The sequence below is a fragment of the Bubalus kerabau genome, chromosome 2 (genome assembly GCF_029407905.1).
Source record: "Bubalus kerabau isolate K-KA32 ecotype Philippines breed swamp buffalo chromosome 2, PCC_UOA_SB_1v2, whole genome shotgun sequence".
Lineage (NCBI taxonomy): Eukaryota > Metazoa > Chordata > Mammalia > Artiodactyla > Bovidae > Bubalus > Bubalus kerabau.
In genome coordinates, this window is record NC_073625.1 from 55,736,341 (window position 1) to 55,758,710 (window position 22,370).

General features: G+C 43.2%; 1 protein-coding gene across 1 annotated transcript in view; it reads left to right on the forward strand.

Moving 5' to 3' along the window:
- Positions 1–213: 213 nt before the first annotated feature.
- The window catches only part of ADAMTS5 (ADAM metallopeptidase with thrombospondin type 1 motif 5), a 55,307-nt gene continuing 33,150 nt past the window's right edge, over positions 214–22,370 (forward strand). Inside the window, exons 1-2 of the mRNA XM_055567749.1 lie at positions 214–2,063; positions 14,847–14,979. Coding sequence (XP_055423724.1) covers positions 948–2,063; positions 14,847–14,979 — 1,249 coding nt within the window. The 5' untranslated portion in view covers positions 214–947. The remainder of the gene's footprint in view (positions 2,064–14,846; positions 14,980–22,370) is intronic.

Here is a 22,370-nt window from a genome sequence, read left to right on the forward strand (position 1 = left end):
TCGCCCTTGCTCTCTCCCTCCTCCCTCCTTCCACCTCGCCGGGTCCCTTCCTCCTCCGCGGTCGCCCTTTCCTCGATCAACCCCCCCACCCCATCCCAGGCCCGCCCTCCCCCATCTGATTAGGCGCGGACCAGGAAGGGTGGGAGTGGTGGGGGAAGCTCTCCCTTTAAGAGGCAGCTTGCAGTGACGAATTGTTGAAATTGCCATTGCAGGATGGCATGCCGCTATAAATTCATTGTTCCACCTCCTCGCATCTTCACAGCGCTCGCGCTGCTCTCGGCGCTCGCAGCGGCAGACTGGGGATGACGGCGGGCAGGAAGACACCGCATCCGAAGGGACCCAGACGCGCCGCTTCGCTGGCTTGCCCCAGGCCGCCCCTGGCATTTTTGTTTTAATTTTTCTGCCTTTTTTTCCTCTTCTTCTTGCCTTCTGGCCTGTTCCAGTAGAGTCAAGGAGATCCCCCAAATAAGAAAAGAAGCCAGCTCCGGAGCTGGGAACCCCGCGGCCGGCGGATCGGGAGCAGCAAGGAGCCTGGAGGAAAGCATGCACCAGTCTCCCGCCTGGTGCGCGGCACCTTCCTGACTTTTCTTGGTGCCCCGATCCTAGCCGTGTTTGGGTTTTCCCCCCTTTTCTAGTACTTGCTGAATATCCACAAACCGGCTTTTTTTTTTTTTTTTTTCCCTTTTTTCCTTTTCTTTCTTTCCTCTTCTTTCCGGAGCCCGAATCCAAACATTTTCCAAAGCAACAAAGAAAAGTTCGCACGCTGGCATCGCGGCCGGGACAGGCTGGCGCTGCTACCGGGTTCCCCCTCCCTCCGACACTAGACTCAACCTTGCAAGCAAGTGTATGTGTATCCCCACCTCCCGCCCCGGTAACTTCCAGAGCTAATAACAAATAACCCACCAAGTGCCCCCCGGCGCGCAGCCCCTCCCCGCGGGCAGCGCACTATGCTGCTCGGGTGGGCGTCCCTGATGCTGTGCGCGCTCCGCCTGCCCCCGGTGGCCGCCGGCCCCACCGCGGCACCTGCCCAGGATAAAGCCGGGCAGCCTCGGGCTGCTGCTGTGGCTGCGGCCGCCCAGCCCCGCGGGCGGCGGGGGGAGGAGGCGCAGGAGCCGGCCGAGCCTCCGGGCCACCCGCACCCCCTGGCGCCGCAGCGCGGGAGCCGCGGGCTCGTGCAGAACATCGACCAGCTCTACTCCGGCGGCGGCAAGGTGGGCTACCTCGTCTACGCGGGAGGTCGGCGGTTCCTCTTGGACTTGGAGAGGGACGATTCGGTGGGCGCCGCTGGCTTGGTGCCCGCAGGAGGCGGGCCGAACGCGACCCGGCGCCACCGGGGCCACTGCTTCTATCGGGGCACAGTGGACGGCAGCCCGCGCTCGCTGGCCGTCTTTGACCTCTGCGGCGGCCTCGACGGCTTTTTCGCTGTCAAGCGCGCGCGCTACACCCTGCAGCCGCTGCTGCGCGGTCCCTGGGCAGAGGCGGAGGACGATGCGCGCGTCTACGGGGACGGGTCCGCGCGGATCCTGCACGTCTATACCCGCGAGGGTTTCAGCTTTGAGGCTCTGCCTCCTCGGACCAGCTGCGAGACCCACGCGTCCCCGCCAGGCGCCCGCGAGCGCCCCCCGGCGCCCAGCCGCCTGGACGGACGCTGGGCTCTGGCCCCGCAGCAGCTCCCGGGCCAGTCGGCTCCCTCGTCCGACCGGAGTCAGGGACCACGGACGTGGTGGCGGCGGCGGCGCCGCTCAATCTCCCGGGCCCGCCAGGTGGAGCTGCTCCTGGTGGCCGACGCATCCATGGCGCGGATGTACGGCCGGGGCCTCCAGCATTACCTACTGACCCTGGCCTCCATCGCCAACAAGCTGTACAGCCACGCCAGCATCGAGAACCACATCCGCCTGGTCGTGGTGAAGGTGGTGGTGCTGGGCGACAAGGACAAGAGCCTGGAGGTGAGCAAGAACGCGGCCACCACGCTCAAGAACTTCTGCAAGTGGCAGCACCAGCACAACCAGCTAGGGGATGATCACGAGGAGCACTATGACGCGGCCATCCTGTTCACTCGGGAGGTAGGTCCCACCTGGGTGGGTGGTTCAAGCCCTGCAGTAAGGAGGTAGGTCAAAGGGATAGCCTTCTTGACAGCCTTCTTTCTCCCACGAACCGCCTGGCCCCGTGGGTTTGCTGATCTGCTCCTTGCAGGAAACCCGTGACAGCCTCCCACTGTGCTCGTGTTTTCAGAGTATAGAGTGCGCAGCAAATCAAACTTTAAATGACCAAGTCGGGCTTAGACATCAATCCATCACGTTGGATGTCTCCCGTCTGAGATCTGGTACCATAGAGGTGCGAATAGGATAAAATGGGCTGGGCTAGCATTCTTGGGGAAATGTACACGGTTCCGTGGGGAGAATGGGAAAGCTGAGTCTGTTTTTGGAATCAGAGGTCATCTACTTTCCAATGAACCCAAAGATAGAACTTTGGCTAACCTGATGGAAAGGGCTGTGTTGGGTGATTCACTGTAGTCACTCTTATCCACCATCTTCCTCTGTAAATGTCCAACCTTCTTCCTTGAACCTCTTTCGGGACATAAGTCAAAGGAAGACTTTCTAAAGGAAGGATTCATTTTCTCATCTGGCTTTGTAATGGAGTTCTTACATATCCACCTTGGTGGAAACTTGGTTCCTTGGATGGAAGAGATGCAGGAGGGCCAGCAGGATATAGAAACCAGTCTTGTGAGGTTCCTTAGCAACGCCTTTGCCTGGTTCTTCAGTGCACAGCAAGCCCTGCTAGGTTGTCCACAGCTGCCTGTCAAGGGTCACATCCAACTTGCATGTTTGGGTTTTGGATGAATGTTTCTGAAGTCCCAGAGCGGAAAGATCTGGGCAGAGAGTCAAGACATGAAGGAATGTTTTTCCAGGATTTCCCTCTTTTAAGGACGGAGGTAATGGGAGGGGAAAAAAATGATCTTTATAGACTCAGAGGTTCTGGGAGTAACCCAGTACCTATGTAGACCACCACAAAAGTGTGACATTAGGATACAGAGTCTGAGCTGGTTTTGTGCTGGTTTTGCTGGGAGCTCTGAGCCTCCGTTTTCACAGCTGTCCTCTGATTGGCAGTTTTGAGTCATGCTTTCAGATGTCTGGTAAGAATGGACCTTGATAGCACATTCTTTAAGTGCTTGAGATCCATCCAGGATAGAGGAAGGATTAGAAACTTTGGAATATTATGCAAATTCATGGTACAAAAGGGAACGAACAGAAATAGGACAGGAAATTCAATGACGGCTTGCAGGAGGTTTCAGAATCACACAGCTCCACCACCTAATTCTCCTATTTTTACTAAGGCACTCCTGGTATGAAGGAAAAGTGTTGATAAATTTGGAGTGAAGAAACACTTGTGGTTCATGGGGTGGACATAAATGCAAACCACATGTAAATAAAGACGCTGGAGGGCAGCAGTTAGGGAGAAGCCGACAGTACAGGGTGCTTTGCAAGATGGAAAATCTTTCTCTTCATTGAGTGATCTCCTGGACACCATCCTTTAATTTTTCTGCACAACATTAATCTTTAAAACGGAAGAACATTCACTTTTGTAGCCTTCCATATGAAGTGAAGTTCTCCTGTAAAACTATCCCTTTCTTATTTGGTTTCCAGGTCTTTTTTTTTTTTTTTCGGTAAGCAACTTTCCGTGTCTGGATTTCTTGCTTTGCTACATCACTAGAGGCTGCCAAGAAGGAGGCTTCAGAGAGTTTATGGAAGGAAGTTCTCCAAAGACAGAAGAAAAAATACTTTTGTAGGCATACTACTCCAAACTGTTCCCTTTGAACATTGTCATGGTGCACTCTCATTTTTAATACAAATGCAAATTCCATAATTTTTTAAATAAACATAAATAGAAGACCCCATGACTCCCTAGTTCCTGCCCTATAATTTTCCTAATTGCGTCTTAGAATAAAAAGAAAAAAGTAAAACTAGTCAGATTCTAAATGATTTGCCTGTTGCCTTTTCTGGATTTGATTTGAGTAGTTAACAATTCCTATTTTCCAAGCTTTGGAATATAACAGTACCTTTTATTAGATAAGGAAGGAATAAATTAACATCTGTCTTCATTTTAATAAGTACTATAAGGACATTCATTTTTCAAGCTAGTCTACACATGAAAATATTTTACATGGGCCCTCCTTGGCCTCCTTGCCAAGCAGAAGCAGTAAAGTAAATCTCATTTAGCTGGTGGCTGGCTCTCTGGTATATACATCTATCTTGATGAGAACCAAATATTTGTAAAGCAGATTATCATGATTATATGCATCTAATTTAAAAAGCACAATTAATTAAGGGGCTGAGAAGAATATAGCAAGATTCTCACATAGCATTCACTGGGGAGTACTTTAAAATACAATGTCAGTCTCTGCTTAATACTTCAGAGTATGGAAACCAAGGGGAACTAAAGGAGAAATGATCTGAGATCTTCAGTTTCATGGAAATCAGATATCTGGGATCTAAAGAAAAACTTTCATGGCTGTTTTTTTTTTCAATGAGAAATACCCGGAGTTGGCACCAGGATCCCGCTTTTACAACTCTGTTTTGAATGTAAGAAGTACGTTGCTTAGCAGCCAGACGCCAAGCCATGAAATCCATGTTTTGATGGGCTCAGCACTGTTCAAATTCTGTGTCCAGATGTCTTCTCCTAAATTGCTTGTTTTTCAGGCATGAAGCAAATGTGTGAGGATATGTTTTCCACCCCTGTTGACTAGCCGAGGCCACCTTGAATGCTGTGTCTAGGAGTCAGCAGAATACTGCTGGTAATTCATTTATCAAACTAACAGACTTCGCTGTTAGGACTGTACCCCAGCCCTTGGTGCTGTCCTAATTAGAGAAACTTAGCACCAGTCACTGTTTCTTGCAAGAGGAGCAGTTTTCATCCCGCAGCGGCACTTACACTGGAATTCACACCACTTCTTCCATCAAACAGTAGAAATCCCATCACCCTAGGGTTTATTTTTGCCTTCCAGAATCCTTTTCTGGTTCTTGGCTTCCTCTTTTTCTTTTTTTTTTTTAAAGATAGTTTCTTTAAAGACAAACTCCTAAACCCACTTTGGGGGCCATGCAATTTTTTTTAGAGATAAAACACCTGCCTGCCTGCTTGAGAACAGAGTGGGAAATTATTTGTTTAATATCTTCTGCCCTCTGCACCACATCAATGAAAGCTTGACTTTGTCACGGATTGGAAGGGTTGGATCGAAACTGAACCAGCTATCAAACTATACAAAAGAAATAGTTCATTCATTTTCATGAATCATCAGTGTGCCAGTTAACAGGTAATTGTCTGCCAGTTAACACCTTGCTCCTATAATTGCTCTTATTTTTAAAGTATTTTTTATATTGGTGTTAGTTTCAGGTATACAGCATAGTGATTCAATTATGCAAATCCATGTATCTATTCTTTTTCAAATTCTTTTCCCATTCAGTCTATTACAGAGTGTTGAACAGAGTTCCCTGTGCTACACAGTGGGTCCTTGTTGGTTATCTGTTTCAAACATAGCAGTATGTACATGTCAATCCCAAATTGCCAATCTACATTCTGCCTTATAATGCTGTAAGGCATTATAAGGGGAACTCTTACATTGTAACAGGGACTCCACTCAGAATTACTAGCTAGCTATCATATTAGGGCACCCTAGAAGAAGATTGGGAGCTTGGAAGAGGGAAAAGGATGAGCTCTTTCTTATTTGCTTATAGGCTGGATTAACTGATTCTATCACACATTTGAGTTCAAATCCCATTTAAACTCACAAGGGAAGCCTTCTCAAAGAATCATAGCCAATAGGTCAATTCTAACTGGTAAAAAGCTAAATAACTCAGAATTGGGAAGACAGGGGGAAGTTTCAGCCATTCAAGTTGACATTTAAATAATAAATTATGAATTGAAAATTGCTGAGAGTAGGTCTTAAAAGTTCTACATCATGAGGGTAAAACTTTGTGATGGATGTTAAGTAGACTTACTATGGCGATCAGTTTGCAATATATGTGTCTATTGAATCATTAGTTTGCACACCTGAAACTAACATAATGTTGTAAATAAATTATGTCTAAATTAAGTAGTCATGAAGAATATTCCACAAAATCAAAAGCCATTAGATCAGAGACAATAAACCATGACACAGAGGATATATTTCACTGTCGTCTCTCTTATATTCAGCTCATGCATCTGAGCACCTCCTATTTGTGAGACACTCATTTAGGGAGTTGAAGGGAGTAAGAAAATATCTCATCCCTGCCCACTCCAGCTTGTCACCAGGGGAGAGGAAGCAGATATATGCATGTTGTTGTCGTTTAGTCACTAAGTCATGTCCAACTTTTTGTGACCCCATGGACTGCAGCATGCCAGGCTCCCCTGTCCTCCACCATCTCCTATCATCCACCATTTGAGTTTGCTCAAATTCATATCCACTGAATCAGTGATGGTGTCTAACCATCTCATCCTCTGCTGCCCTCTTTTCCTCCTGCCTTCTATCTTTCCCAACATCAGGGTCTTTTCCAATGAGTCGGCTCTTCGAATTAGGTGGCCAAAGTATTGGAGCTTCAGCTTCAGCATCAGTGCTTCCAATGAATATTCAGGACTGATTTCCTTTAGGATGGACTGGTTGGATCTCCTTGCAGTCCAGGGAACTCTCAAGAGTCTTCTCCAGTACCATAATTCAAAAGCATCAATTCTTCCAGTGCTCAGCCTTCTTCATGGTCCAAATCCCACTTCTGTACATGACTACTGGAAAAACCACTGCTATGACCATACGGACCTTTGTCTGCTTATGTGTATATATATGTGTTGTGCCTGCAAGCTAAGTTGTTTGAGTTGATGCAGTGGATTATAGCCTGTCCATGGGATTCTCCAAGCAAGAATGCTGGAGTGAGTTACCTCACCCTCCTCCAGGGGATCTTTTCAATCCAGGGATCAAATCCACCTCTCCTACATTGGCAAGCTGGTTCTTTACCACTAGTACTCCCTGGGAGGCTCACATATATGCATATATTACTCTAATATTAGGAAAGCTCTGATAATTGCTGCAACTGAGCTATAAACAAAAGCTGAGAAAGGAAAAAGAAGGGAACAATCAATTCTGCCTCTGGATCTTTATACAGGCTTTATTGTAAATGGAGAATTGAATTGGTCCTCAAAGGATGGATAGATTTTATTTGGATTCAACCAGCTTTTGTTGAGCATTTCATAAGATGCTATTCATAGTCATAAATCATTTAAGAGTTAATTCTTTCAACAATGTGCATGCATCTGATCCTATTATCATTTGACAGATAAGGACATGTGTACAAAGAGAAACAGAGATAAAACTTCTCCCAGTAACAGCTGACAAATGGCTGAGAGGGAAGTTGTCCTTATTGCTGCTGCTAAGTCGCTTCAGTCGCGTCCGACTCTGTGCGACCCCATAGACGGCAGCCCACCAGGCTCCCCCGTCCCTGGGATTCTCCAGGCAAGAACACTGGAGTGGGTTGCCATTTCCTTCTCCAATGCATGAAAGTGAAAAGTGAAAGTGAAGTCGCTCAGTCGTGTCTGACTCTTAGCGACCCCATGGACTGCAGCCTACCAGGCTCCTCGGTCCATGGGATTTTCCAGGCAAGGGTACTGGAGTGGGGTGCCATTGCCTTCTCCTTGTCCTATTAAGTGGTCTCTAAGATAAAAATATTACAATGAATTTATGAAAACATTCAATATATTTCTAATAGGCAAAGAGGGATTCAGAGGTTTGAAAAGTGGCCCTTTTCCTAAGAATCCTAATGTAGGAAACAGAAAAGGAAGTAGATGATTGTTCTACAGTGTGATGATGTTTTAAGAAATGTGGTCATTAAATGTCATGGGAGTACATTAGAAGGTAGCCTAACCCATCTGAGTTCAGTTTGGAAGAAAGAGGAGAATTAACCTCCTTATGGAAGGAGGATATAGGCATTGTAGAAACACCAAATTAATTATTGGAATTGCCCAGAGGCAGCATGGCAATCCTGGGAAATATAATAAGCTTTAGGAATGAAAGGACAGGGGCTTCCCAGGTGGCGCTAGCAGTAAAGACCCTGCCAATTCAAGAGACACAGGAGACACAAGAGACTCAGGCTTGATCCCTGAGTCAGGAAGACGCCTTGGAGGAGGGAGTGGCAACCCACTCCAGTATTCTTGCCTGAAAAATCCCATGGACAGAGGAGCTTGGCTGGCTACAGTCCATAGGATCACAGAGAGTTGGACACGACTGAAACTATTTAGCACCCAGCACGACATCAGGATGCTGAAAGGTAACTTACTGTAGCATATAGGTAGAGATCTCACAATGGAACCCCACTCCAATACTCTTGCCTGGAAAATCCTATGGACGGAGGAGACTGGTAGGCTGCAGTCCATGGGGTCGCTAAGAGTCAGACACGACTGAGCGACTTCACTTTCACTTTTCACTTTCATGCATTGGAGAAGGAAATGGCAACCCACTCCAGTGTTCTTGCCTGGAGAATCCCAGGGATGGGGGAGCCTGGTGGGCTGCCATCTATGGGGTCACACAGAGTCGGACAGGACTGAAGTGACTTAGCAGCAGTAGCAGCAGAGATCTCACAGGAGACAAAGGACCCTTTAAAAGCCTGAAGTGATAGACAGGAAGGAACAATGAAATGAGTGAGAAAGAGAGGACAGCTACCTGAGACATTTGTGACTCACAGTGACCAATCTGATGTGGCCAGGAGAGGCAGGCAAGTTAATGAGGTCACCAGGTGTCTTATCCATCACTTTCAGCTTCTTTTCTGGAATATCTTTCTCAGTGCATTTCATATGTATTGTACTGCGCCTGTAGATTATTGAATTTCACCAGACATGCCATAGAGATAAAGATGATGCTTCCCAGGTGGCTCAGTGGTAAAGGATCCACCTGCCAATACAGGGACTGCAGGAGACACGAGTTGATCCCTGGGTGGAAAGATCCCCTGGAGGAGGAAATAGTAACCCACTCCAGTATTCTTGCCAGGAAAATTCCAGAACAGAGTAGCCTGGTGGGCTATAGTCCATGAGGTCACAAAGAATCAGATATGACCAAGAGACTAATACTTCCACTTTTTTTTTTTTAACATTGTCAAACATCTTTTCATCCCTCAAGATCCAGTGACCTCCTTTGAGACACCTTTGTTGATTTCCCCAAGGAGAGTGTGTCATTCCTCTTCTGAAATCCCTCAATAGTCTGTTCAGTCTGCCTCCCTCTCGACGTGTCTAAATCATGTCACGTTTCTTAACCGTTGAGATCAGATCTTGTTTTATTTACTCACTACTCTGTCAGCACTTAGTACAGTGTCTGGCAGGTTGTGACCACACAGTAATTGTTTTAGGAGTAAGTGTACCCACGTCCCTTGGTCCCTAATCCAGCAGGGCTCTCTGTGTTTTGTGTTACCTAGCTGTATCCAGAAGCACAGATGGAGATTGCATAACATGGGACATTGTCTTGTTCGGCTAAACAGACCCAAATAATATAGTCTCTGCTGAGGCCCACATAAGACCCTCTGTTATTGGGGGGATGCCATTTAGATAGCCAGAGAGGGAAATGACACCTCAAGAATCAGATCCAGGGGAACTTCCCCGGCGGTCTAGTGGTTAAGACCTCACCTTCCAAGGCAGGGGGTGTTAGTTTGATCCCTGGCCAGGGAACTAAGATCCCACATTCATAGAGGCCAAAATACCAAAACATAAAACAGAAGCAGTATTATAACAAATTCAATAAAGACTTTAAAAATGCTCCACATCAAAAAAATCTTAATAGGATCCCACAGGAAAAATATGAATTATGATGAATAAGTGTATATCTGAGTTATACTGAAGGCCATAATATGTACCACACCCCTTTCTCCTATCAATAATTCTTCTTCATTAAGAACTGGGCAGACAGATAGGCAGACACACAAGGCTACGTAAACCCTTTTCTCTGACCTTCCCTTGAGCGCCAGGCTTGTCCTCATGTATGTGTTCCATGGCTCAGTCGTGTCCAACTCTTTGCAACCCCATGGACTACAGCCATTCAGGCTCCTCTGTCTATGGCATTCTCCAGGCAAGAATACTAGAGTGGGTTGCCATTCCCTCCTCCAGAGGATCTTCCTGACCCAGGGATTGAACCCTCATCTCCTGCACTGGCAGGCAGATTCTTTACCACTGAGCCCCCAGGGAAGCCCAAGCTTGTCCTTATCAGTGGTAATATCTGTATAAATATTTAATAGAAAGTACTGTTACAAACACTGGGAGAAGCAAGGCTGAGCATCACTTCACCACAACTGTCGAGCACCTCAACAGCAATGACCAGCCGATCAACAATAGGTAGGGGTCTAGCTGAAAAGCCATGAGAAACCCAGATAGAGCATTACAAAGCAGAGACATAACTCTGCCGGTCTTTCCAGTAGTCGTGTATGGATGTCAGAGTTGGACTATAAAGAAAGCTGAGTACTGAAGAATTGATGCTTTTGAACTGTGGTGTTGGAAAAGGCTCTTGAAAGTCCCTTGGACAGCAAGGAGATCCAACCAGTCCATCCTAAAGGAGATCAGTCCTGAATATTCATCGGAAGGACTGATGCTGAAGCTGAAACTTCAATATTTTGGCCACCTTATGTGAAGAACTGACTCATTTGGAAAGACCTTGATGCTGGGAAAGATTGAGGGCAGGAGTAGAAGAGGGTGACAGAGGATGAGATGGTTGGATGGCATCATGGACTCGATAGACATGAGTTTTCATAAACTCTGGGAGTTGGTGATGGACAGGGAGGTCTGGTGTGCTGCAGTCCATGGGGTCGCAAAGAGTTGGACTGGACAGAGCGACTGAACTGAACTGAACTGAAGTGTTAGTTAACTCAGATTCCCCCTTACGAAGCACTCTGCCTTCATTCTGGCTGCTGTTCTGCAGATGTGATCAAATCTGCTCTTATCAGCCTCCGTGTTTCCTTCCTTCCCCCAGCGCGTTTGTGCTGCCTGAGAGACCAGTCTCCCCTACATCTCTTGCTGTTACCTCCAGTTTGCACATTTATGTCTACTTAGTTCCTTTTCTCCACCCAGTACCAATCACTTTGATTTTCCAAGTTGTATTAGCTTCTAGGCACCTGCATTTCAAGATAGCATGCTTTGCTGGCTCCCTACTCCCCGCTCCATCTGCAGGAATAGGTCTGGGATGCTGTGAGTCCTTTTAAACTCCATGATGAATCACAGATACTGCCATATTCATGATATTGTAAATGGCCACCCCTAGTCACCATGTCAATGACCTCTCTGTCAAGCTTTCCCTGGTCTTGCTGACCATTTCAGCTCTATTTTAGATACAGTGTCCCAGTCCTGTCCTCCAGCCAGGAACACCCCAAAGCCCACTGGTTAAATCTCTGCATGCTCTCAAAACCCTTACATTGTATTCAATTTTCCATTGCATCATTGTCTATACATATCAATATCATGAAATCAATCCTGCTTAAAAAGAACCATCTTTAACATAACAGATATAAATTAACCTTCAGATTTACACTGACTAAGCAGAAAAATCCTTGTCAGCACTCTTAATTCGTTTGACTCTTATATGTATACCTTTTGTGATTTTCATTTCTTTAGTACTCCAGTACTTTTGCCTAGAAAATCCCATGGACGGGGGAGCCTGGTAGGCTGCAGTTCATGGGGTCACTAGAGTCGGACACGACTGAGCGACTTCACTTTCACTTTTCACTTTCATGCATTGGAGAAGGAAATGGCAACCCACTCCAGTGTTCTTGCCTGGAGAATCCCAGGGAGGGGAAGCCTGGTTGGCTGCCGTCTATGGGGTCGCACAGAGTCAGACACGACTGAAGCGACGCAGCAGCAGCAGCAGCAGCAACACTATCTCCTACCTCCAGTTTTGGAAGATAGATGAATGGATGGACAGACAGGTAGATACATAGATATGCTATTGTCTCACTAGGATGCTTCATCCTGCTCTGAATTAAAAAAACAAAAACACCTATAAACTTCAAATAAGCTTTGCACCTGTAAATGTTGTTATAAATCATCATCAGAAAATAGAGATGAGTTTGATGTGTTAATAATTTGATGCACAAGTTCAGTTTTAGTGGATTAGAGTGAACGTTGGATCACAGAGAAGCACAGGCAGTCATTGTCAGTCTTGAGGAAGACACCATTACTGGGCTGCCATGATTTGAAACTGCATAAGTAAAATGGAAAGGTTGCCAGTTCACATAATTACAGTTACAGAAATAAAGACTGTGGCTATGCAGTCAAGGGGTTTAATCAATGTGATTTAAAAAAAAAAAAACTGCTTTTGTTCATAATTTTGTCACATGTACAAATTTCCATGGCAAAGGGCCAAATGCATTTACTGCAATTCAAGGATGACAAGGAGAGTTGATGGGCTCTAATGAGCAATTGATTATCAGTAAACAGAGATAGATGAAGAATCCACATTAAACTCTGTGTAGAACAAGAGGTCATTTCCATTAGTTGTGACTCTTCATCCAAGCTTATTAATGAAGTAAAGCGTAAGAAGGGGAAACATTTCTTAGATTTTGTCATTTGAAGATAATAACCCCAAACTGTGAAGGTAAACATAAATCCTGGTTTAAAAAAAAATTTTGCATGTGCAGAAATAACCTACAGTGTCCAGCAATTCACTTAAACCATGACCCCGGTCTTTGGTCTTAAAGCTACTAAAATGACTGGAGGAAAAAAATGGATTAAAACATGCATTCAACTATACAATTATCTCAAAGACCGATTGTTATGCAAACGTGTGTTCTAATTTCAATTTTAAAAACTACTAATTTGTTCTCAACAGTAGTAATTTGACATCCCACAGGATGGCATATGAGGATACCCAGGAGACTTTGGGAGGCTATTGTTGGTTTGGTGACTCGATTCACCAAAGGTACTTGGCTGAGATTTCCACTGTCTGAAGTTGTAATGACATGGTGGCCACAGTACCGTTCATCACAGCTGGGATCTCATATGGAACACAGTAAGGATCTGAAAAAGTAGGGAGATTGTAGTGTACATCTTTTAAATATTATTCACCTTGGCTGGACTTCCATGCAGCAAAATAGAGAAGGGTTAGAAGAGTATGTAGACATTGACTAGGCAGCATTGGTTATATAGCAGTAACATCTCGTGTTGGCTTCCTGGAGTCTATTGCAGTCTTGTTAGCATACAGCATATTAAACCTGTGTGACAATGTTCAGTAAGGCAAAAGTCCACATAAGATAAACATCTTTTCTCTTCGTCCTGGTAGGATAAAAATATTAGCTTATGTCATCAAAATATAAATGAACAAAAAATAAAGGCCTGTGAGGTCTACATTGCATCTGAGAACTCACCTTCAATTAAGCAAATGTTTGTTGAGTTCTGTTGAAAGTCAGACATTGTGGTAGTTGGAGACACAAAGATAATAACTGCAATAGAAAGAACAATTTCAATTAGTAAACAGTCATCTTTAATAGTAATCAATATTTTATAAAACTCTTCTGCTGTTATTCACTTACAGTTTCTTTGATAGAAATATACACACTCTCAATTCATTTTCATTGAAAACAGGAGTCAAATACAAGAAAAGCTAATGTGCATTAATATTCAAATAACATTTAGTGGAAAGTTTATCATTACAAATCTATATCATAAATTTTGGCTTCTATTTTCTCTTTATGCTTCATAATTTAAAATTGTCTTGTTGATATCTCTTTCATCTAATTTGATCATCTCAACCATGAGTAACAAGCTTCCCTTTTGGCTCAGCTGGTAAAGAATCCTGCAACGTGGGAGACCTGGGTTGGAAAGACCCTGTGGAGAAGGGAAGGGCTACCCACTCCAGTATTCTGCCTGGAGACAGTTCATGGGGTCGCATGGAGTCAGACATGACTGAGCCACTTTCACAACCATTAGTGAGGTGTGATCGTGTTCTCTTCTCACCAGACAAATGCATACACTCATTTATATAAATACAGTATATTACAGGGGCTTCCCAGGTGGCACTAGTGGTAAAATTCTGCCTGCCAATTCAGGAGACTCAAAAGACTTGGGTTCATTTCCTGGGTTAGGAAGATCCCCTGGAGGAGGAAATGGTAACCCACTCCAGTGTCTTGTCTGGAAAATTCCATGGACAGAGGAGCCTGGTGAGCTACAGTCCATGGGGCCACAAAGAGTCAGGCATGACTGAGTGACTGAGCACCCACAATATGTTACCTATATTTTCTGAGGATTGACCAAATTGAGAAACACTACATTAAACACTATGGGAAAGATTGTATACATTTCTGAAGAAACAATCTATGAAATTACCACTGGATTTGGAAATTGAGATGATCTTTTGAGGAATTACCCTCATACATTAAAACTTAGTTTCCTATCCAAATGACTGAAAAGTTTATATATTCTGCCATAAATAGGTAGCAGAATTGCAGTTTTGCCCCTGTGATGGAAAACAAATTACATTTGACTTCTGATACATTTAACATGAATTTAGGTCAGAATATTAAGACTTTCTTAAGCATGACCCTATGTGAAAATGAGATATGTGCCTACATTTACATGATACAGCTTTGTTAAGACTGTGGCTACTTTTGTACGGGACAAGCCACAATCCTGGACATCTTTTAAAATGTAATTGAGTCCCATCATCCTTCTGTGTCTCTGGGGCCTGGAGAAGCTCAGCAGAGATAATGCCGTTAGTCTGTCTTTGGACCGTTTCCAGAGCTGAGCAGGTGATACCATAAACAAATCCCAGTGTTGACATTTGGAGTGAGCAAGTGGTTCTACAAGGTGGCTCCTTCTGGATGTAAATTGACTCTAATGATTTCTTTCTTTCTCCTGGGCAGGATTTATGTGGGCATCATTCCTGCGACACCCTGGGAATGGCAGACGTTGGGACCATATGCTCTCCTGAGCGCAGCTGTGCGGTGATAGAAGACGATGGCCTCCATGCAGCCTTCACCGTGGCTCACGAAATTGGTATGCCGCGTCTTTTCTCTTTCCTGGCCAAATCAAACCCTTGTAACAGCTGCAACAGGAACCGGCATACTTGTCAATTAATTCCAGATTTCTCCTGGTTCAGATAACCCTTGGGGATTATATTTGTTTATATTTGCACTTTTAGGGTTAACTCCTAAGAGGGATGGAAACCAAAGTTAGGCACACGTGGTAGAGACTTCCTTTCTGTTGGTACCATTTAAAAGTTTCAGAGAAAGTTTCTACTGCCACTGTCTTGTCAAGTGTCCACCCAGGACCTGATGAGATAAAATCTGTCACAGTTGACAATGGAATGCAGAGATGTTTGTCTTAGAAATCACTCTGTGGACTCATCCAGGGCAAATCAATTTACACAGAAATTCATCAGGTTTTATTCCACTGTCAGTGATACATCGACTCCTGGCAAAGGTAATCAATAGCTTAAGGTCACCATTCCAGTCTTGTTTTTAAGAAGCGAAGCAAATGAAACAAAATCTGTCACCAGGGTTGATTGTAAAGTGTTCCTTACCTGGTGACATTAAGAAACTCATTTCAACCCTGAAACTGGAAATTTTAGACTAAATATGACAAATATCCCAGCAATTAGGAATATGTGTTTTGTATTCAGTGACCGAGGCTACTAGACATATGAGAAGTTAATTTACTATTTAGGATTAGGTTTTAGAATTAGGTACATCTGGACTCAGTTCTTGCTAGAGTACTTTCTGCTTGTGTCCGGTTGGTCTGATGATTTAAACTCTCTGAGCTTCAGTTTTCATATCTGAAATATAGAAATAATAGCGCCTACTTCATTGAATTATTTCAGGGGCCAAGTTGGGTAAATTATAGATACCAGCTGTTATTTATATTCATATCACTTCTGTTTTGCTTTTTAATTAACTAATTAATTTACTTATTAAATGTATCACCTTTTAGCATTATCTTTTTGGGGGCAAAGTATGGTGCAAATTATTGCGCCTTTTGCTGTATTTTATTAAACAGATATAGTTTTCTTAAGCTAACACAGTAATTTTAAAATAGAAATTAAAACTTTTCTTCCACGTTAGTAGGCAAAGAACATTTCACAATGTGTTGATTTTTGGCCGCTATATTTTCTTTGGGGACTTAACTTCACATCAAAAGTGCAATTGCATAAGTCTGTATATTAGAACAGTAAAATAGAAATCAGTAGTTAAATTCCAATTAATATGTATTAATCATGATCTTAATTTTCTTAACTGACACTCTTCTTACCACCTAAGCAAAAAAAAAAAAAAAAGGCACAAACATAGCATCTTAATGTAAATAACTGTCCAAGAGCACCACTGATCACAATCCAATTTAACACTTTGTTAATTGAGCCTCTTTAGCTTCGAGATGGACTCCCAGCTCCGTCTCCATGTTCTCTGTTTTATCTCAGGCAAGAGATTCAGACGAGTCCCCGTTTTTTCCCTAGAAGGTAAACCAATAATGAATGAGACGGCCCTCTGGTGACTGTACTAGAAGACCTCATATGGCTGCAAATATTTTTAAAACACAGCTGCCATTTGAACTTCAGGGCTGGGATTATGCCTTCACCTATCTCTTACTCTTGCCTATTAAACTGATTAATAAAAATACAGCCTAGCACTGGTCTTTCATCAATATTAGTTACATATATCTATATGTGCACAAGTGAGTAAGTGGGAGAAACACAAGAGCCACGCAAGGCAATATTCTGATTTTTCAGCAAAGCTAAGAAGAATAAATTCAAATACTCAAAGGCATTGTAACTACCCAGAGATGATTTTCAAAGTACACCAGTATTTAATCACCATTATTCAGAATGGGAGAAGTTCCATAAGGAAAGTTCTAAGCCCTGGTAGGCAGAGGCTGGTTAAGGAATGATGAAGGATAAGCAACAAAGTGGAATTGTGGCATCAACCACCATAAGCTCATGAGCCCTAATATTGACCTTCTAAAAAAGAGAGTCCAGATTCCATGAAGGACAGGCTTTCTTCCTTCAATCCTCTTGTTGTTGTTGTTCAGTTGCTAAGTTGTGTCCAACTCTTTGGACCCCATGAACTGCAGCACGCCAGGCTTCCCTGTCCTTCAGTATCTCCCAGAGTTTGCACAAACTCATGGCCATTGAGTCAGAGTTGCCATCCAGCCATCTCATCCTCTGTTGCCCCCTTCTCCTCTTGCCTTCAATCTTTCCCAGCATCGGGATCTTTTCCAGTGAGTCAGCTCTTTGCATCAGGTGGCCAAGTATTGGAGCTTCAGCATCAGTCCTTCCAATGAATATTCAGGGTAGATTTCCTTTCAGATTGACTGGTTAGATCTCCTTGCTGTCCTAGGGCCTCTCAAGAGTCTTCTCCAACACCACAGTTCGAAAGCATCAATTCTTTGGCGCTCAGCCTTCTTTGTGGTCCAACTAGTTATCTATTTTCACACACTGACAGCATCTGGGAGGTTTCTTTGTAAGGGAACCACAGTGGCAGGAAATGCAGCTTCTTTGAGGTTTCATGGACCCTCAAAGCAACTGAATTGGAATGAAGAACCTTCTAGCACCACCTTTCTCAGCCCTCCTGAATTCCTAGGGAATTACAAGGGATTACACAGGCAGATACAGCAGAGAGGTAGGAAGCCAGATGCTAATGAGAACAGGTGTTTTATTAAAACTATTTATGTACAATGAGAAGTTTTCTTTTCTTAAGTAGACATGGTTCTACAAGAGAATAATGTGGGAGAAATGTGGGTTTCTCTGCAAAAAAATCAAACCTAAATCTTTGCTGTCTAACTACACTCCATGTTCCTTTTAATTTCTTGATTGGATCATTTCTATGTACTTTAGAATTCTGTGTAATTTGTTCTCCAATAAAACAGTGCCTATTTCATTTCTCTTTATGTGTCACCTATGGCCTAATCTGAGAAATGTAAGTTCTGGGGATAGGGGAATATGGGTTTAATTTTCCTTTCATAAAGGAATCTGGATTTCATTCATTTTGTTTTCTAATTGCTTTATTATTCTTTAATTTCACTTTTCACCTAAATATTGCAAACATGTGTTATAAAGTATGAGCCTTAAAAATTGTAGCAAAGATAACCTTACAAAATATTTCCTAATCATCTGTATATGATTACAGAGCTTTGCCTCTGCAGCCAGTGTGCTCTTGGGTCATGGAGTTCCCTGTTCTGTTTCCAGCGCTTTATTTTTAGATTGTTGCTTGTAGCCATCAGCCTGAGTTTATTATGCTCTGGATTCTAATTCTACTCTGTTCTTCTATGTAATTTCCTCCCTTTTTATTAGACATTTACAACTTTCCAGATCTGGAAGTTATATCCAGGCTATATGGTGATATGGTGACAGGTTATATGGTGATAAAGTGCCGCTGTGAAACCTCAGTTTTGCCAGAGTGTTTTGAATTCACTTGAGTCTATTCCAAAATGAGCAATTTGCTTCATGTGTATGGTAAATATGTTTCTGTGCTCAAAATATAAGATGTGGAGAAAATTTCCAGGATGTTCCCATGATTTTTCTACTTTATTTCATCTATCAGCAATGAAAGGTATAATTAAGAATCTGTTCAGTTCAGTCGCTCAGTTCAGTTCAGTTGCTCAGTCGTGTCCAACTCTTTGTGACCCCATAGACTGCAGCACGCCAGGCCTCCCTGTCCATCATCAACTCCCGGAGCTTGCTCAAATGAATGTCCATCAAGTCGGTGATGCCATCCAACCATCTCATCTTCTGTCATCCCTTTCTCCTCCTGCTTTCAATCTTGCCCAGCATCAGGGTCTCTTCCAATGAATCAGTTAGTTCTTCACATCAGGTGGCCAAAGTATTGCAGCTTTAGCCTCAGAATCAGTCCTTCCAGTGAATAATCAGGACCGATTTCCTTTAGAATTGACTGGCTTGATCTCCTTGCAGTCCAAGGGACTCTCAAGAATCTTCTCCAGCACCAAAGTTTAAAAGCATAAATTCATCGGCACTCAGCTTTCTTTATGGTCCAACTCTTACATCCATACATGACCACTGGAAAAACCATAGCTTTGACTAGACGGACCTTTGTTGGCAAAGTAATGTCTCTGCTTTTTAATATGCTCTCTAGGTTGGTCATAGTTTTTCTTCCAAGGAGCAAGTGTCATTTAATTTCATGACTTCAGTCATCATCTTCAGTGATTTTGGAGCCCAAGAAAATAAAGTCTGACACAGTTTCCACTGTTTGCCCATCTGTTTGCCATGAAGTGATGGGACCGGATGCCATTATCTTCGTTTTCTGAATGTTGAGCTTTAAGCCAGCTTTTTCACTCTCCTCTTTCACTTTCATCAAGAGGTTTTTTAGTTCCTCTTTACTTTCTGACATAAGGGTGGTGTCATCTGCATATCTGAGGTTATTGATGTTTCTCCCAGCAATCTGGATTCCAGCTTGTGCTTCATCCAGCCTGGCATTTCGCATGATGTACTCTGCATGTAGGTTCACTTTTATTAACTGGTTTAGCTTCTCATGGCATGTTCTAGTCACTACTTCCTCTTTCTATACAATAAGCATTTAAAACACACAGTCTTGAGAGTTGAATATAAAATCTTTTGTTCTTTTTTAATAATTTATCTACTTGGGTCTTGGTTTATTTGTGCAGGATCTTTCATCAGGGTCCACAGGCTGTGAAGTGTGCAGGCTCAGTAGCTCTACAGACATGTGGGATCATAGTTCCCAGACCAGGAATCCAACCTGCATCCCTTGCATTGTAAGGTGGATTCTTTAACCACTGGGTCATCAGGAAAGTCCCCCAAAGTTTTTTTTTGTTCTTTTACTCACTTTTACTTGCTCTTTCACTCAATCCATTGAAACATCCCTACATTGAGAATTATCATGTAAGACAGAGGCAAGCCTTAAGTCTTTATCTTGTACCTTTGCTTCATGTGCCACATGTGAATGGGAATACTTCTCTTTTCCTGCTTTCCTGTTCCTTCTTAACAGAAAGCTAGATTTTGGAGACGCAGTCCACTGGTGTCAATACAGCTTTCTGGAAAATAGATTTTGATGCGTCTAGACACTGCCTAGGCAGTAAAGAATTGCCTTACCGCCTGCCTTCTTGCTATCTTATGGACAGGCCAACATCGGGTAAAGTGTTAGGATCTTTGAGAAAGTTTTTTAAACTATCAAGAGCGTGGTTCCTATCCCTGGACTATGGGTGGAGGTAAGAATGTGACTATAGCTGTTTTACAATCCAAATGTGAGCTGTAGCAAGTTTCAAGTGAATGTAAGTTTACATTTAGAGTTTATGTTTTTAACTTGTCAAACTTTTATTATGGGCTTGTAATAATGATTTCACCTGCTGCACACATGGTTCTCCAACATAATAATTTTATTGATGTTGGGCCAGCCTCTAATGTGCTAGGGGAGCCATCTAATTTTATTTAGACTCATGATATCCATAGTTTGCAAACAGGCTGAAGCTCTGCCTTAGAGTGGTTAATTATAAAATGTGCTAAGTGAATCTCTCCATCATGAAAGACTCCAAAAATGCTTCCTAAGCTAAAATCAGGCCACTCAAAGAGTCAGGGCCAGATAGTCAGCTGGAAACTTAGGAAGTGGTGGAGACACAACAGTATGGCTGCCTGTGTTTTGCTGCGGTTGGAGGGAGTGCTCTGGTTCTGCTGATCTGCGTGGGACTCTGCCCTCGCCATCGATTAGATTAAACGAGGCCATGTTTTGAAAGGCTGCAGAGGCCCTGGAAACACCATAGACCAAAGCCAAGTACACAGAATCAGATGTCAGGACTGGCTGTGAGATGTGAGGTGAAAGGAAGCCAGGATTAAATTTGGTATTTACCCTCAAAACCCATAGCTTTAATCAACATGAACTGAGCTTTTTTTTTTTTCTGTCCGGTTTGGAGCAGTGCCATACAGTGTCTTTCTTGGCCCCCAGATGAAAGGTGGGAATAGGTCTTTGCTCCATGTCCAGAGGCAGCATTGAAAGATGTAGTTTTAGTATCAGTTGGTTTGTTTTTAAATCAAATCCCAATTCGTATTTCTCTAGGGAAAGCCTATGGGTTGTCTGCCATGGGTATGGAAAGCCAACAAGTTGAAGGTGACAGAAAATAAATATATCACACACAACATGTAATTTTTTTTCCTTCTTAGGATTAGAAAATTTCCCCTTGTCTCCCAAATTGAGTGTCTGATTATCAGACACTAGTAATCAAGTGTCTACTAATCAGACACTAGTAATCTAGCATCTGGTAATCGGAATTTATCAAAAACTATGTAAAATTAAACTACTCGTAAATTAAAATTTTAACAAACCCACTATATCAGTGAGAACAATAAAGTTCAGTAACAATCACCAGGCCTTTATATTTCTCAGGCACATTTTCCAAGCACTTTGCAACTTTTATATCCTTTAAGCCTCACCAAATCCCATGAAGTGAGTACTATTAATGAGTCACCCAAGAAAGGAGGATGCTGACACACACAGAAGTCTCTAAACTGATCTAAGGTCAACAACTAGGTATATTGCTTGGGGAAAAGTTAAATCCAATTTATCTGGCTCCAGAGCCCAAAATTTGGACACTATGCTAGAATGGCTTGTTAGGGTCCCTTTTGAAAGATAGTCTTGAATTTGAATCAAAAGGATATTGACACAGCTATTTATAAGGTGAAAAAAATGTATTTTCTTCCTTCTAAATTACATCACTGATATAACATTTAGCATTTGTGTTTAGGGCTCCCCTAGTGGCTTAGATGGTAAAGAATCTGCCTGCCAATGCAGGAGACCCAGGTTCAATCCCTGGGTCAGGAAGACCCCCTGGAGAAGGGAATGGGTATCCACTCCAGTATTCTTGCCTGGAGAATTCCATGGACAGAGGACCTTGGCAGGCTACAATCCATGGGGTCACAAAGAGTCAGACAGGACTGGGTAACTAACACAAATGTTTGTAAATGGAAGTTTAAGAGTTGTATCACTTCGCTTAAGGATTTGCATTTGAATAGATATGTAGGATCCAATTATTGGGGACTGGTTTCCTTCACCAAGGATTCTAGTCCTGATCCCCTGTGCGTTTTTGACTCCCTTTTCAACCCCTGGCAAGACCTTCCTGAACCTTAATAATCCCAGCTGGAAAATTAGGTAAAAATAAAAACATGACCTCATTAAGAAACAGATGCTTCATGAGCAGGGCTTTCTTAAGTAAACACATGACAGAGCTTTTTGTGACATTTTTTTAGGATGTGATGCTGTGGCCCCTTGCCTAGTGGCCAGTTTGGGGTCAGGACACAAGAGCTTGAAGTTCTGTTTAATTTACAGACCAAAGTTTAGAAAAACAACCCAATTTCCTTCCTGAGGTTAATATTATAAGTCAGCCCTAGTTGTACAGTAATACCTGAGTTGAATAAGAAGCTAAACCAACATTTT